The sequence below is a fragment of the Eretmochelys imbricata genome, chromosome 3 (genome assembly GCF_965152235.1).
Source record: "Eretmochelys imbricata isolate rEreImb1 chromosome 3, rEreImb1.hap1, whole genome shotgun sequence".
Taxonomy (NCBI): Eukaryota; Metazoa; Chordata; order Testudines; family Cheloniidae; genus Eretmochelys; species Eretmochelys imbricata.
This window is the reverse complement of record NC_135574.1, coordinates 6909302-6925787: the sequence shown is the minus strand read 5'-3', so window position 1 is coordinate 6925787 and position 16486 is coordinate 6909302. Positions and strand designations below refer to the sequence as shown.

At 44.2% G+C, this 16486-nt stretch overlaps 1 protein-coding gene across 8 annotated transcripts in view; it reads left to right on the top strand.

Annotated features, from left to right (window-relative positions):
- The window catches only part of NCOA1 (nuclear receptor coactivator 1), a 348679-nt gene that overhangs the window by 200958 nt on the left and 131235 nt on the right, over positions 1–16486 (top strand). For all 8 annotated transcript variants that reach the window (XM_077812334.1, XM_077812333.1, XM_077812328.1 and 5 more), the window contains one exon: positions 13015–13120. In XM_077812334.1, the coding sequence (XP_077668460.1) occupies positions 13032–13120 (89 nt within the window). In that variant the 5' untranslated portion in view covers positions 13015–13031. The remainder of the gene's footprint in view (positions 1–13014; positions 13121–16486) is intronic.

Sequence of the window (16486 nt, the reverse complement as noted above, 5' to 3'; positions counted from 1 at the left end):
GATGGCTGTTAGGTTTGCTCTTGTTCCAGCTCAGAACTTCTCTTTTTCTTGTTGGTGCTTCCTTCCCTTCTCCCAGCATTACATATATACAGGATGTGATCCAGATATACACCCTAACCCGATGAAGTGAGCTGTAGCTCACGAAAGCTTATGCTCAAATAAATTTGTTAGTCTCTAAGGTGCCACAAGTCCTCCTTTTCTTTTTACCCTAACCCAAGTTTGCCTTTATTATTAACAGCAACAAAACCTAACCTTCAGCCAAAGCATTCTTCTGAGTGTGACTGGTCCTAGGGTTTTCCCAGCACTCCTGCTGGTGATATTTATCCAACTTTCAGAGAGACAAAGAGAAGACTTTAAATTCCTACATTACAAGAAAGATAAAGCCTGAAGGCTGGTCCAATAGCAGAATGTGGCTCACTAAAACAATAAGTACCACAGAGTGCTGTGTTCCTTTCCTTTGTGCCTTTCAAAATCCTAAGGTTATAAGTATCCCCTTTGTGGAGCGCTCTGCAGTCTAAAACCTGATTGTTTGGACGCTATATATTTAAAGGAGCAGTGACACATCTATAGAACAGTGCAAGGCGCACCACATCTAGAGGCAGGGATCATGGTGAGACTAAAGGATTCATTCTGGAAGGGTTAAAGCTCTGGGCTGGGACTCAGGAGAGCTGGGTTTATTTCCCAGCCTTCCCGCACACTTCCTGTGTGACCTTGGGCAAGTCATTTAGTCTCTCTCTGCCTCAGTTCCCATCTCTAAAATGGGGATTATACTTCCTGTCTCCCATCCTTTGTTAGCTTAGATTGTAAGATCTTTGAGGCAGAATCTGTCTCTTACTACATGTTAGTAATGGGGCCATGGGCTCAGTTGAGGCCTCCCAGTGCTACTTTAATACAAATAAGACAAAAGAAAGTAATATTTTTTCTTTAGAATTGTTTTTAGCTGTCAAAATGTGCCCTTTTTATAATGTTAGTAGCTTTCATATCTATAGCTTTTTTGATCAGGATTAATCAAGACTGTGAACGTTCCCTCCCTTACATCTCTGCACTGGCAGGTTTTATTAGCCTGCCACCCGGAGAGATCCTGTAGTAATTATCAGATTTCTGAATGACTCTACCTACACAGCAGAAAATAAAAGCAAACACACTCACTTCAGACTGGCAGTTTGCTTTGGAGGATATGGGGTTCGGGGTTGGGCCAGTTGCAGTGACGTTTGTGTTTCTGCTGTGTTGGATGGTGAGGCACTTGATTAAATTTGTATTCTTTGGTCTGTCTTGCAAACAATTGCCTGTGAGCGTCGGTTCTTGCTGTTGAATGTAGCCCATTGAAGTCCGTTGGGCTCCTGAGTGTAGGAAGTGCTATGCCTAACAGTAAGTGTTTGCAGGTCTGGCCTTAAGCAGACAAAACTGATGTGCAGCTTATGAGCCCCAGATGAATGTCCAGGTTCAAGCCTGTGTAGATCTTCATTCTCTCTAGTTTTCCTGCTCAAGATTCCCTCTTTGGTGAAGGTTTGGTGGGAGAAGTGTTTGATAACCACAAAGCTAGTCTTCTGCTCTTTAAGGCACAGACAGGTCTTTGATCTGGGAGATCTGGATTAAAAGTTGCTAGCTTTGCTGCAGACCTCCTTTGGGACCTGATCTAAAGCACACTGAAATCAACGGAAGACTGGGGCCTTCAATCTCTTTGTCCCTCATTTCCCCATTTGTAATTTGTGGTGATACTTTCCTTGTCCATTTTCTCTATTTAGATTGGAAGGTCTTTGGGGCAAGGACTGTTTTTATATGGATGTACAGCAGCTGGCGCAATGGAGCCCTGACCTCAGCTGGGTGCGCTAGGTACTGCAGCAAGACTATGAGTAAAATAAGAGTTTTAATGAAGAGACGTTGATGATTTGGCATTACGGTAGCACATTGAACAGAAGACCCTGGGTAGTGCAGAGACAAGAGAAGAGTGACATTAGGAGGAAGTGGATAGTGATACGCTTTGGCCCATTGAAAGCAGATGCATACAACTTTGCAGTTCAGTGTCTTCTCGATCCATCTTTCTTCCCAAGAAGTCCATGCAAAATTAGCCTGTGCGCATGTTCCAGGCTTTTCAGCATAAGCTCTGTGATGGAAGAAGTACAATACACTCTAACACTTCATTGGCAAAAATAGCTAGGATTCCTAGAGGAAGAGACTGCTAGCTTGATTCTTTTGCAGCTGTTTTTCTGCTCCGCACTGGAAGATGATTCTGCTGCCAAAACTTCCAGATCTTTCTCATTCAAACTGTTCTTTCTAGGTATTGTATGATGCACCAGAGCCAAAGGTTCCATCTGTTAGTATCCTCCTAATACTCAGTCACAAGACAGTGTCTGACATCTGCAATCTAGGTGTTAGGCTGCAGCAGGTGAACAAAACAGAGAAACAGGGAATGAGGTAACAATAAAACAGGACTTACTATGAAATCAGAAGTCTCTGTTAGTCATTCACTGAACCAGTGGCATATGGATGCATTGATTCCCTCAAGGTCCATCACACTAAACAGATGTGATATTTGTTTTCTTTGGCGGCTGAAGTTGTGGATGTTTGTCCTGGAGTGTAGGTCCTATTTTTTTATGTGAGGTCAGAAAAAGAAATTTAATAATATACCATTCCTGTCTCAGGGGAGTAGCAACTCACCTATCACTTTCGCCCATCGTCTCTTGTGTTTCAATGTAGAGCTTCAGTGTTTGTTTTGTAACCTGCAGAGGTTTAAAAATAACAACAAAACACACAATAAAAATGCTCATTAAGACTTGAGTACTTAGATTAGCAACTAATGATGTACTCATGAGTGGGACAATGTAGATGTGTCCTTGTGGCATCCTAAGTGTGCTCTTAATTATCTCTAATTGAGACTCTGTCTGCTCTGTGTGTGCACAGATGGGTTATATTTTAATAATAAATTACTGCATTGTAAGGGACTTTTCTAACGTCAAACATTTTCTTAAAAGCAGCTTACTAATTGTTTCTGTTTTCCAGTCTTTAAAGTGTGATACACATTAAATATGTTTTTATGCTGGTTTCTGGGTGAAATTCCCCCCTGTGATGGGGCATCTGCCCCACACTAGCCCATAAAGAGTTAATAAAACCCTAGGGAGGCTGCGCAACAGGGAGCCAATTGGAGAGGGCTACAAGGAGCAGCCAATCAGAGCCAGACAGGCCCATATAAGAAGAGCCATGGGACAGAACAGGTCAAGCACTCCCTGGACCTCAGGGAGGGAGGAAGACTGGCTGCCTTGCATGCAGAGGGCAGCTAGCACCTTGGACAGAGCAGTACTGGGCAGGATCAGGGGAGTGAGAGTGAGCTCCTGGCTGACTGCTGACAGGCTGGGGCCCTGAGACAAGGGCGGAGAAGGTGTTTGGGGCTACGGGGAAGTGGCCCAGGGAAGTAGACTGCTGGGTTAGAGGAGAGACGCAGCATGCTACTGCCATCTACAGAGTCCCTGGGCCGGGACCCAGAGTAGTGGATGGGCCTGGGTCCCCCCACACCCAAACTTGCCACTGAGGAAGTGGCTGGACAGTAGACTGTGGTTCCACCGGAAGGTGGGAGGACAGAGTGTGACACTGTGTGTCCTGAAGAGGATGATGTATCCTTTGGGACAACACGCACCTTGGAGCAGAAGTGATGGGGACGAGACGTCACCAGAAGAGGGTGCACGGGTGGACTAAGCTAATTCCCAGGACCGCCAGTAGGAGATGCCGCAGTGGTGAGTTGAACCCTGTCACACCTCTCTACCAGGGGAAATCGTTCTATCAGAAATATTTAGACACAGGCCTGTGAGTCAGTAGAGACCTATATTCTGTGCCTAGCTTTGCCACTAATTCATTGTAGGATCTTGGGCACATCACTATGGTGCACTGTGCCTCAGTTTCCCCATTTGCAGATAGTGATACCTTTGTGAGCTGTTTGAAATATGTGAATAAAAATGCAGCATAAGCACCAGCTACTGTAATTACTTTTTTTTCCCCCACTTTTAATTATTTTGATAGTCAGTGAAGAAATTGTGCACATGCGAAGTTACAGAATTATCACAGTGCCATTGATGGATTAAGAGTTTGTCAGCATCTCTGTGCAAGCATGAAACTGAGCTTGGTCCTTTGCATCCCAGTCTGGCAGGGCCTTTTGTCACTTTTAACACACACACTGGTGTTCACGTGATTTGAAGAATGAGCTCCCGTGGGTAGAGGAATGGATTACTGTGATCAGGACTGAGAGGCAGTGTTCTCTAGCGCAGGGTTTCTCAACTGTTTTTGATACCGGGGACTGGCTTGCTGCCTTCCTAAACTCTGTTAGGGAGATCTCCGGGACTGGCACCAGTCCACGGACTGGTCGTTGAGAAACACTGCTCTAGTGGTTAGGGCACTGGACTGGAAATCAGAAGATGTGTGTGGGGTCTGTTCCCAGATCTGCCACTGCTTGCTGTGTGACCTTGGGCACGTTGCGTCAGCACTCTGTACCTCTGTTTCTTCCTTCTCTTTGCCTCTCTTTTCTGTTTGGAACACAAACTCTTCGGAAGAAAAACTCCCTTGGTGTGTGTCTGCCCCAGCCTTGTGAAAGTGAGTGAGGGTGGGGGAGAGTGAGCAACAGAGGGAGGGGGGATGGAGTGAGCAGGGCTGAGACTCTGAGAATGGGTGGGGCCTCGGGGAAGGGATGGGGTAGGGGTGTTGTGTTCGGTTTTGTGAGATTAGAAAGTTGGCAACCCTAGTTATAATACAAATATATAATAAATATTTGGGGGCAGGAGAGTGGATTTGGACAGTCTACTTTCTGGGGCAAGTGTTCATGCTCCTAAACCCCTCAGGTTTTGTCTGTACTTGAGATTAGCTCTAATTTAGCTGTTGTTGGCAAGCCACTGCTGTAGCTGAGCTGCTGGAGACAAGGAGAGCTGCCATTTGTATAAGTTGAGTTTACTTCGATTTCAAGCATAGTTGGTGCAATTGTGACTCCCATACAGCCAGTGATAAGCTGCCAAAATCTTAACAACCGGTTCCCTCCTCACCCCACGAGGGGGTCGTGGCCCACCCCCGCCCCCTGGGACTCCTGCCCCATCTACTCCCCTCCCTTGTCCCCTGACTGCCCCCAGAACCAGGCAGGAGGGTCTCGTGGGCCACCGTAGTGGGTGCCCATCCTACCCCTAAGAACTAGAGGGACCTGCCCGGGGGCGAGGTGGGGAGTCCCGGTGGTGCTTACGTGGGGCAGCTCCCAGGAAGCATTGGGCAGGTCCCTCTGGCTCCTGGGGGGGGGGTAGCATAGCTGGGGGGAGCAGGGGGAGCGGCCGCTCCCCTCACTGATCACATCAAAAGTGGTGTCTTAGGCACCGACTCCGTGGGTGCTCCGGGGCTGGAGCACCTACGGGGAAAATTTGGTGGGTGCAGAGCCCTCACTGGCAGCTCCGCGCCTGGACCCAGCTCACCTCCGCTCCTCCTCCGCCTCCTCCCCGAATGTGCCACCCTGCTCTGCTTCTCTGCCCCCCCTCCCCGGCTTCCCGCGAATCCGCTGTTGGCGCTGGAAGTCGGGGAGGGCTGAGAAGCAGGTGGCTGCTTCCTGCTCAGGCCCAGGGAGGCGGAGGTGAGCTGGGGTGGGGAGCGGTTCCCCTGCCCATCCCCCTGACCCGGTTACCTGCTGCAGCGTGGGCGGCCCTCCTCACACCCCCCCCCCCGCCCCAGCTCACCTCTGCTCCGCCTCCCTGGGCCTGAGCACAAAGCTACCACTTGCTTCTCAGCCCTCCCAGGCTTCCCGTGCCAACAGCTGATTTATGGGAAGCTGTGGGGGTGGAGGAGCGGGATGGCACGTTCAGGAGAGGAGGCGGAACGGAGGTGAGCTGGGGCCGGGCACGAGGCAGGGAGCTGCCAGTGGGGGCTCTGCACCCACCAGATTTTCTCCGTGGGTGCTCCAGCCCCAGAGTACCCAGAGTCGGCGCCTAAGCGCCACGCAGGACAACTGGTTCTAAAAGGGCTTCTAAATGTAACAGCCGGTTCCAGCGAACTGGCTCCAGCTCACCACTGCACACAGCTATATCAACTGCTGGCCACTGATCTCTGGATCCCAAGTAAGACAGGGCCTTACTGCATAAAGCTGAATTTTTGAGTGGAGTGCAGTTATACTGAAACTATATAACTATATAAACTGAAAACCGTTTAATATTGCGAAGCCAAAATATAGTTCTGTTTCAGAACAGCCATTTCCAGTGAAGACATGCTATTTCTTCGCGAAATGAAGTTTCCATTAGGATTTTTCCATTAACGTGTTGAGAAAGTGTGGGGATTGGAGGGAGGGGGCAATAAAACACTCTGTGTATTGATGCAGTACTTAATATGTGTTCACGCAGTGGCTGACATCCGCTCCAAAGGAACCCTAATAAGTAAATAAAACAAGCAGCTAAAAGGCAACATTTTACCCAGGCTGCCATTATAGCTTTAGTGGTTAACCTTAGCGATGGCAAAGGAGCGATTGTTTTGTTGAGCAGGTTTTCATCAGAGGGAATTTGCATTAGAATTTTTTTTTTAAATTGAACTAATTCGCTTGTTTTTACTTCCATCACTCTGTCCTTTATCTGCTTCTGTCTGCTCTTGTGAGCAAGAAGAATATTGTCATTTTACAGAAATCAGGTTTCTTGTAAATTTCAATACTTTGATCAGAGAGCAGAGTGAGGACAACACAAGGCCTGTTTGCATCTCAGAAGAACACAATCCCCTGGGATAGTGCAGCATCCTATGGCGTATTCGGCATGCTAAGTGTTACAGGCCTTGTTCTGAGCCGTCAGGGTCAAAACGTTGTCAAACTAAGCCATTGGAGTTATTTTTAGGCTAAGTTAAATTTTTGGCCTGTCAGCCTTGGCAAGTGTTGCTGCAAAATAAACTGAATTTATAATAAAAAGAAACAACGAATGTATTACATCAAGGGTTTAAACTCAAGCCAAGGATTTCAGCTAAGGCTGCAATTCTGTCCTTAATTCAGCCTGGTTGGGCATAAAGAAGATATTGCCAAGGTCATGATACTGTAACAGAGGACTCCAGTGGGAGGGATGAGATTACAGTCCATGGCTCTGGCCCTGCAAAACACTTACTCATTTGAGTAACTTGACTCAAATGAGTAAGTGTTGCAGGATCAGGGCCTGTGTGAGCAGCAGTAGCCGTCAGAATTCAGTTTCCTGGCTTTGTGGATGTAAGCAAAACTTTTAACTTAACTTCAGTGTCACGTTTCTTGATGTGAATTTTCTTGAAATGTGTACAGTATAAATAAGCAGCATGTTAAGTTAAAAAAGGGAGGATGGAAAGATGCTGCTTGGTACATCTATTTTGTAAAGGAAATATTTAAAAACATTGAACAACAAATGTATATGTTAAAAAAAAAACCCTTGTAATTGGAGCAGATGATACGGCAGTTTGTTTTCCAGTCCTTAATTTTTAAAGGTTTTTTTTCTTATGATTACAGTTGCTTTTGACATTGATTTTTATTTCAAACTCGACAAATATGAGGAATAAAATTAGATCTATGGTCATCAGCTAGCTTGTTGGTTTCTGACCAGAGTTTCTCTGCTGTTGATTATTCTTGTTTCTCATAAATTAGGACAACTCACTCTGCTTTTCATTCTCGCTGGCACAAAGGAGGAATTATTGTTTGGCTATGCTAATATTGCTGAAAAGATTTCAGGAACAGCTTTCATCTTGGTAATAGTGACGCAAACATTAGCAAAAATGACTGCTTGCTGTATAAAGATTGGTTTCTCGTGGCACTTCTATTTAAACACAGATGTACCATTTACTTCAGAATAGACACTTTAACCAATAAATAGGAAGCACAATGAATCATGAGTTTGGTTTGAATCCAGGATCTTTAGCATCGCAGCACACATCTCTACTAAATGAGATAAAGGAGAAACTCCATTAACAGTAGCACTAGTAGGCCATTAGCCTCTAAGGGACCAGCTACTGGAGAGGAGACAGAGAGGGACATGCCTTCTCTCTCTTCACTAGTATATTGCACAAGATTTGAAAGGAGCATGCATAAAAGGCATTTAAAGATGGAGGGTGAGGTTTTGAAAAGGACTCAGTGTTGGCCTAACTCTGCTCCCTTTGAAGTCCATGGGAGTTTCATCACTGCCTGCAGTGGGGACAGGGCTATGCCAGTGTTGAGTTCTTTTGAAAATCCCACCTTTAGAGACCAACTTTATGAAGCCAGTGGGAGTCGAGAGTGATTAGCATCTTGCAGGATCTGGCCCTTTGAGAGTGTCTGGCTGGTTTGTCAAGCCATACGAAGCTGAGTAAGTGTGTCCCAGAATCATAGAAATGTTCAAGGACTCTTTCAGCCCTAAAGTCATTTAGTCCAGTGCCCAACACTGAGACAAGACCATGTAAACCTAGACCATCCCTGTTAGGTATTTGTCTAACCTGTTCTTAGAAACCTCCAGTGATGGGGATTCCACAGCCCCCCTTGGAAGCCTATTCCAGTAGTTAACTATCTTTATAGCTAGAAAGCTTTTCCTATTATCTAACCTAAATCTCCCTTGCTGCAAATTGAACCAGTTACTTCTTGTCCTACTTTCAGTGGACATGCAGAATAATTGATCACCGTCCTTTTTATAACAGCCCTTAACCATACTGGAAAACTGTTACAGGTCTCTCGCTCTCCTCCCCTCCGCCCCCGGCCCCCAGTCTTCTTTTCTCAAGACTAAACATGCCCATTTTTAAAAACTTTCTTCATAGGTTTTCTAAACCTTTGATAATTTTTGCTGCAGTTCCCTGGGCTCTCTCCAGTTTATCCACATCTTTGTTAAAGGGTGGTGCCCAGTGTACTCCAGCTGAGGCCACACCAGTGCCATGTAGATCAGGACAGTTACCTTCTATGTCTTATGTATGACTCTCCTGTTACTACACCCCAGAATAATATCATCCTTTTTCTCAACTGCATTACATTGTGTCTCTAATATCCTGGGAGCAACACAGCTACAATAACACTGCATCACATTGTTGACACATTCAATTTGTGATCCACTGTACCTGTATACCCAAATCCTTATCAGCTGTACTACTGCATAGCCAGTTATTTCCCATTTTGTAGTTGTGCATTTGATTTTTTTCCTTCCTAAGTGTAGTACTTTTCACTTGTCTTTATTGAATTTCATCTAGTTGATTTCAGACGAATACTTTTTGGCAAGGTTGTTTTGAATTTTAATCCTTTTCTCCAGAGTTCTAGCAATCCCTTCTAGCTTGGTGTCATCTGCAGATTTTATAAGCACGCTTTCCATTCCGTTATCTAAGTCATTATGGAAAATATCAACTAGTACCAGGCCCAGAACAGACCCCTGTGGGATCCCACTAGACACATTCTCACAGTTTGACAGTGAACCAATGATAACTACTCTGAGTATGGTCTTTCAACCAGTTGTCCACCCACTTTATGGTAGTTTCACCTAGACTACATTTCCCTAGTTTGCTTATGAGAATGTCATATGGGATATGTCAAAAACATTTCTAAAATCAAGATATATCACATCTACAGCTTATCCACTAGGCCGGTATCCCTGTAAAAGTATGAAATTAGATTGGCTTGGCATGATTTGTTCTTGACAAAGCCTTGTGATTATTACATATGACCTTGTTATCCTCTAGGTGCTTACAAATTGATTGTTTCATAATTTGTTCCAATATCTTTTCAGGTAAAAAAGTTAGGCTGACTGGTCTGTAGTTCCCCAGGTCCTCTTTGTTCCTTTTTTTAAAGATAGATACCCGGTTTGCCCTTCTCCAATCCTCTGGGACCTCATCCATTCTCCATGAGTTCTCAGAGATAATTGTGAACAGTTCAGAAATTGCTTCAGCTAGTTTCTTAAGCACCCTAAGATGAATTTCATCAGGCCTTGATGACCTGAATACATGTAATTTATCTAAATAGTCTATAACTTGTTCTTCCTACTTTGACCTGCATTCCTTCCGCTGATGTTAATATTAATTGTGTTTTGAGTGCCTGGTCACAATTTAGCTTTTTAGTGGATACAGGCAAAATAGACATTAAGGATCTTGGCCTTCTTCATGTTGTCTACCTGTCACCATTCATGTTGTCTGTTTTTACCTCTCCTTCCCTGCTAAGTACAGGACCTACACTTGCTTTGCCTTTCTCTTGCGCCTAATGTATTTAAAGAACCTCTTCTTATTGTCTTTTATGTCCCTTCCTAGATGTACTCATTTGTGCCTTGTCCTTTCTGCTTTTGTCCCTACTTGCTTGTGTTATTCTTTTGTACTTCTCCTTAGCAATTTGTCTATGTTTCCCCTTTTTGTAGGATTCCTTTTTTTCTTTCAAGTAATCAATATAACTCCATCAGGAGCTCTTTAGCCTCTTACTAGTCTTCCTATCTTTTCTTCGCATCGGGATAGTTTGTTGTTGCTCCTTTAGCATCTCTTTGAGAAACTGCCAGCTTTCCTAAACTCCTTTTTCTGCTCTTACTTCTTCCTTTACATAGAATCATGAAATCTGTTATTTCATGATCACTTTCACCCAAACTGTCTTCCACCTTCAAATTTGCAACCAATTCCTCCCTGTTAATCAGAATAAAGTCTAAAATGGTTTTCCTGCTGCCTGTTTTCTCCACATTGTGAAACACAAGGTTGTCCCCAATACATTCCAAAAAACGTATTGGCAATTTTGTATTTTGTTATATTTCTTTTCTAACAGATGTCTGGGTAGTTAGTCCCCCATTACTACCAGATCATTTGTTCTGGGAATTTCTGTTTGTGTTGTTGAGTGTAGAAAGCCATGAGGCAAGTATCTGGAAGGGGTTGACTCTCAAATTGGTTTAGGTGTTTAATTTTTTTTAAATAACCCACTTTTAAAAACATAGCTTAATAACTTAAGAGAATAGGTGGCCTGGATTTTAGCAGTGCTAGAAAGAAAGCTGATTAACCACCCTTAAGATACAGCCTTTCCTACCCATCCATACATAGAAAACTCTCTTCCAGGCTCTTATCATCTTGTGTCTCGAATACTGCAACATCCTGTTCTCTGGCCTTGACAAATGCAATCTTGACCCGCTCGTATCTATTGAGACTGCTGCTGCAGAGGACATCCTCCTAGCCCATCGCTTTGCCATGTTACCCCCTCTTTTCCCTCCTCCTTTCTCTATTGTATCAAATATAAGCTGCTTGTCTTTGCCTTCAAGGTTCTACACAACTTATCTCTGATTCAGCAGCGAGACGCCGATCCCCATCTCTGATTAGCCCATGATGCTAGCAACCCTTGCCCACTTGTTACATTTTTAAACAAGCATCGTCATGGTTACTCCTATGATGCCCCTCACCCTTGGGAGGAGCTTCCTGTAAACATCTGTAAAGCTACTTCATTGTCCTTCAGATCTCCTTAAAAGTCTCTCCTTTGTTTTGTCGTCTACAAAAAACTTGACAACAGTTAGACTGCTAGTGTGCTGAGACCACTGTGTATAATGCTGACCCAATGTTGTCTCATTGATTCCTTGTACTCCCCGGTCTCTCTTTATCAATCTGTTGATTCTTCTCTTCTGCTTAGATTGTAAACTCTTTGGGGCAGAGATTATTTTTCTGTTTGTACAGCACCTAATAAAGTGGACTTCTTGTCCATTACTGGGGTGCCTAGATTTTATGGTGGTACAAATAACATTAAAAATAAAATAAAAGGCAACCTACATTATATGGAGAAATTGCAGGATAGAAATATCAGGTATTGAAATACCCCAAATCACCGGTTACTTTTGAAAATTCTTGTCAGTATATTTGGAATTTTGTTACTTCTTTGCTTAAATAAATAAGGTTGTATTTAAAAACTCCTAATTAGGGAGTGGTAGCAAATGGGATTTTGCAATATTGTAACCCTCAATGCTTAGGAATTTTATTAAAGCTGCTAGGCTGGGATTTGCAAACACTTTCCTAGTGTGGACCACATCTTAATAGAATGTGTGTCTAAAGTACACTTGCCTCTTCTGTGTCTTCTCACATGGACACCACCTCCTTCCGTCGATAATCCCATAACAGCGCTGCAGCATCTATAGCAATTGCATTCCTGGGACAATGATAATAGGTTTTGTTTTTTTTTTTTTAAAAAAAAAAAGCTTCTTTTAATGGAACTGGAAACAAGGAGTGCCACCTGCCATGTGACCAGTCAGCTAATGGGAACCTCTGCACTAATGGATGGTCTTAAGTCAGCACTGATGCAAAATGGGAGAGGTACCAAACACAGAAGTCCAACTGTAAAGGGAGATGAGAAAACAATTTTTTTTGGAGGGGGGGATGTTACATCCAACAAGATGAGTTATTTCCAATTAATGTAAAGCCATATACTTAGAGAGAGAGCGAGGGAGTAGATAGCACAGACGCAAATGTGAGGGGGTGGGGCAGCTATCTAGAAATCAGAGAAACCAGAGGATGCTAAAGGTAACTGAAAATCACCTAACTGTGTCACGCTGCCAAAAAATAAATAAATATAAATCAGTTCTCCCCTGTATATAGAGTGTTCTCATAACAAGGCTGTGTGCACAGAGCCCTTTGAAGATCATATCTGGAGTAGTGGGTGCTGTTCTGAACCTTGTTGGAGGGTATTGGGGAAAAAAACAGAGAAGGGCATTGGAAATGATACAAGAACCAGATTTAAAAGCAATGGGGGCAGGGAAACTGAGGGAGTTCAATCCATATCATATAGAAGAAAAGGGATATAGAGGCTGAGGGCTTGTATGAGAGAAATACCTTCAAGGTGGTAATACACATGGTCTATTTTCTCCACTTGTACTTTCTACATAAGCTTCCTTTACAAGTTGGTGGGACGAGACTAAAACTGAAGAAGGTAATATATTCTGGTGGAAGATTAGGGAGATGATGTTTAACATTAAGAGCAATTGGCTGCTGGAGTAGTTTTCTATTCGGTGGTCACTGGATTCATGCTTTCTGGTATTCCTGTGTATGAATCATTCATTACCTGGTTGTAAGCTGCTCCCCCTGTCAGGTTCCTGATTCATGTTTCTCTTTCATGTATAGGTGCAAAGTAGCTCAACATGAGTGGCCTTGGGGACAGCTCAACAGATCCTGCTAACCCTGATTCCCGGAAGAGGAAGGGGTCGCCGTGTGATACGTTGGCCCAGAGGTACGTGCGCTGTTCCAAATCCATTTCTCCCACGTGGCTACTTTGTCATTCTAACCGCATCGTTCTGTCCCATCTGCTTGAGCAGATGGAGCAGGTTTCATCTACTCATAAATGTTCACACTTCCCACCAGAACTCAGCTCTACTTTTATTAGTGACTGTGGTGGAAGAGGGAACATGATGGAAATATAACTTTCCATCTGCTCTTCTTGCTTTTAGGCGGCAACTGATGATAGAGGCTCATTATCAAAATTAATTTATTGATTTATAAATTGAGAGCATTTGGTGGTGGCATGGGGAGATATCGAGAGGGCTTTCTTGGTATGAGTTAGGGATGGTTGCATTACTTGTGAATGTCAAAGCCGTGTGTGAGGTCTTCAGGTCAGCCCAAGGCTTGTGCCTCCCTACAGGGTGCCCAAGCAATGCATATTTCCATCAGGTTCCAAAGACCTTGGTGATGAGATTCTTTTACACCATCGTACATTCAGGAGACACGTTAGTCTAAATTATAGTCATTTCCATGTGATTGTCCAAACAGCCCTAATGGCAGATTCCTTTCATAATTCAGCTTGCTCTAGAAATCTGCTTTTTGTGTGTGGCTTTCCCAGTAATTTTTCCATTGTGCTGCCCATTGGTTAAGGCTAAGCAAATCCAACATGTATTTCATCCTGATTTATGTAGTTGTGAGCATTGTAGCTAAAATGACTGTCATGCTGTGTGGTCCTTGCTGGCACTGGTGTGACTCTGTCAAGTCTGGCTGTTTCCCTTTTGGTTCAGCCTATGTTAGGAAAGAGTTTATTGCATTTTAGTGCCGCTGTTAAGTGTGTGCCTCTGCTTCCTATGAAGCTGTTGTGCTCATCTTCACACAGCGCATGTGCAGTGACAATGCTCAGCGTTTGCTTTCTGTCCGTTTTGCACATGTATGGACCTTTTGTATTTGACTGAAGTTGTGGCCGTTTCTAGACCGTAAATATAAAGATGGCAGTAAGTTGTTAATCTAGTAAAGAGGTTTAAGATGATTCTGTTCGATAACTTCAAATATTTTCTACTCACCTTTTCAGTGACTGCTTCTCCCTTCCTTTAGCAGTGAATCTTCTACGGAATTTCCAGACCTTCCAGTAGTGCTGATTACAATGGTGATTTGGGTTCATAGCCTAACTATGCCATCAACTTAAAAAATGAAACAATACATTTGGTGTAAACTGCAGTAATTCCACAAGAAACGCTTTTCTGGTAACACTTATTTCCATCCCTAGCAAAGACTTCTATAGTACTGTGAGACATTTGCCATTTCTGCCATTGTGTAGGAGAGCAGGTGTTTGAATCAAAACTCTACCACGTGTACTAGGCCTGGCTAAAGCCCTGAGTCTAGCGTAGAGCCCAATCCAATTAATTCTAGTGTTTCAACTGGAGCCAGGTCATTCCCTTAGAGATGAACTCCCTTTGTCCCTCAAGCACAGTCCATGTCTAGTGTCTGTGTGGAGCAAAGAAGACCTGTATGCCTGTTCTTGAAGGCTCCATTGCCTAAATAAATAAGAATGTGCATGGTTCTGTTTCTTATATTTATTATAACTCCTTTCTTTATTGGGAAACCTGGCTCATAACCCAATAGTAAAGTCCTTAAACCGGCCATGCATTTTCTTTTCTAACTAGCTTTCTCATTCTCCATTCTTGTAGTGATCACTCCCTCAGAAACCTTGCTATACAGATACAGAAAATCCTTAAGAATATTCAGAGTAAGAGCAGGCTAGGACAGTAGAATGGATTATACAGCTCCTTTCACACATAAGTAGGGGTCTACCAAATTCGTTGGCCATGAAAATCACGTCATGGACCGTGAAATATGGTCTCACCCGGGAAATATGGTCTCCGGCTGCCCAGCTGTGAAGGCAGAGCAGAGAATGGTGGCTGCTGCCAGGACACCAAGCTCAGAAGGAAGGGTGGCAATACCATGGCACCCGTACTTCTCTGCAGCTGCTGACGGCAGCACTGCCTCTCTCCAGCCGCCCAGCTCTGAAGGCAGGGTAGAGAGCAGTGGCTGCTGGTTGGGCTCCCAGGTCTGAAGGCAGGACCGCAGCCAACAGCTGCAGAGAAGTAAAGGTGGCATGGTACTGCCAACCTTACTTCTGTGCTGCTGCTGGCAGCGGTGCTGAGCGCTGGGCACCTAGGCAGCAGCCGCTGCTCTCCCGCCTCCCAGCTGCAGGCAGTGCTGCCACCAGCAACAGTGCAGAAGTGAGGGTGGCATTGCTGCAACACCCTGATAGGCTTGCGACCCCCTTTTGGGTCCGGACCCCTAGTTTGAGAAACGCTGCGGAGAAATCACACATTTCCTATGGGTTGGTCACGGCATAAACAGAAAATTTCACCGATGTGTGACACATCTGCAAAATTTGCTATTCGTGCCATGACCAACCTGCAAAATTTGTGTGATTTCTCTGTGATTTGAGTAGACCCCTATACATAAGGTATCGAAAAGCACTTTGCAAAGTGCTAACTGGGATACCTGTATGCAAACGTGGCGGCCATTAGGAGCTTTCTCACAGATTGGGACACTGGAATGTGTTTCCCTAGGAGAGGGAATGTTGGCCAGTGCCCCGGTGCTATATCCTACTCTCTTCAGAAAGTGCTAATGAGATGTTTTAACTTCCACCGGTGTCTGGCAGAGACAACTTCCTGCTCCACATCTTGTTCAAAGGCTGGAGTATGTAGCATGCTACAGAGCTACTTAAATTTCAGAATTCCTGTGTAAAAGCATGGACAGTGTCACAGTTCCTGTGACAGGTTTCAGAGTAGCAGCCATGTTAGTCGATATTCGCAAAAAGAAAAGGAGGACTTGTGGCACCTTAGAGACTAACAAATTTATTTGAGCATGAGCTTTCGTCCTAAAGTGAGCTGTAGCTCACGAAAGCTTATGCTCAAATAAATTCGTTAGTCTCTAAGGTGCCTCAAGTCCTCCTTTTCTAGTTACTGTGATGATACTCCAGAGTCATAAAGAACAGCCCACTGCTATAATATTCTCCTGATGCTTTTATGTAGGGAAAATCGGCCTATTCTCCCTCCCACAACTTGAAAGTTGCCACAGCAACAGTGGCATTAAGTTTTTTTTTGCACCAAATGAGTTCACCCACAACAAGTAGCTTTTCTTCTTTTTCCCTTTTGATTCACAGAGAGGGGAGGAAATTAATTTGACCTTAACTGAAATACCTATTCGACTCTATTGAGACATTTACCTGCCCTTTAATAAGCAGAGAGGACCTACCTGTGTGTGAGTCTGAATGTTTTGCAAAATGACTCACTGCAGTGGAGTTGGTTGCTGCTCTGTATTCATCTGCATGGCTCAGTGTGGTATGTGGGGTTTTTCTGTGACT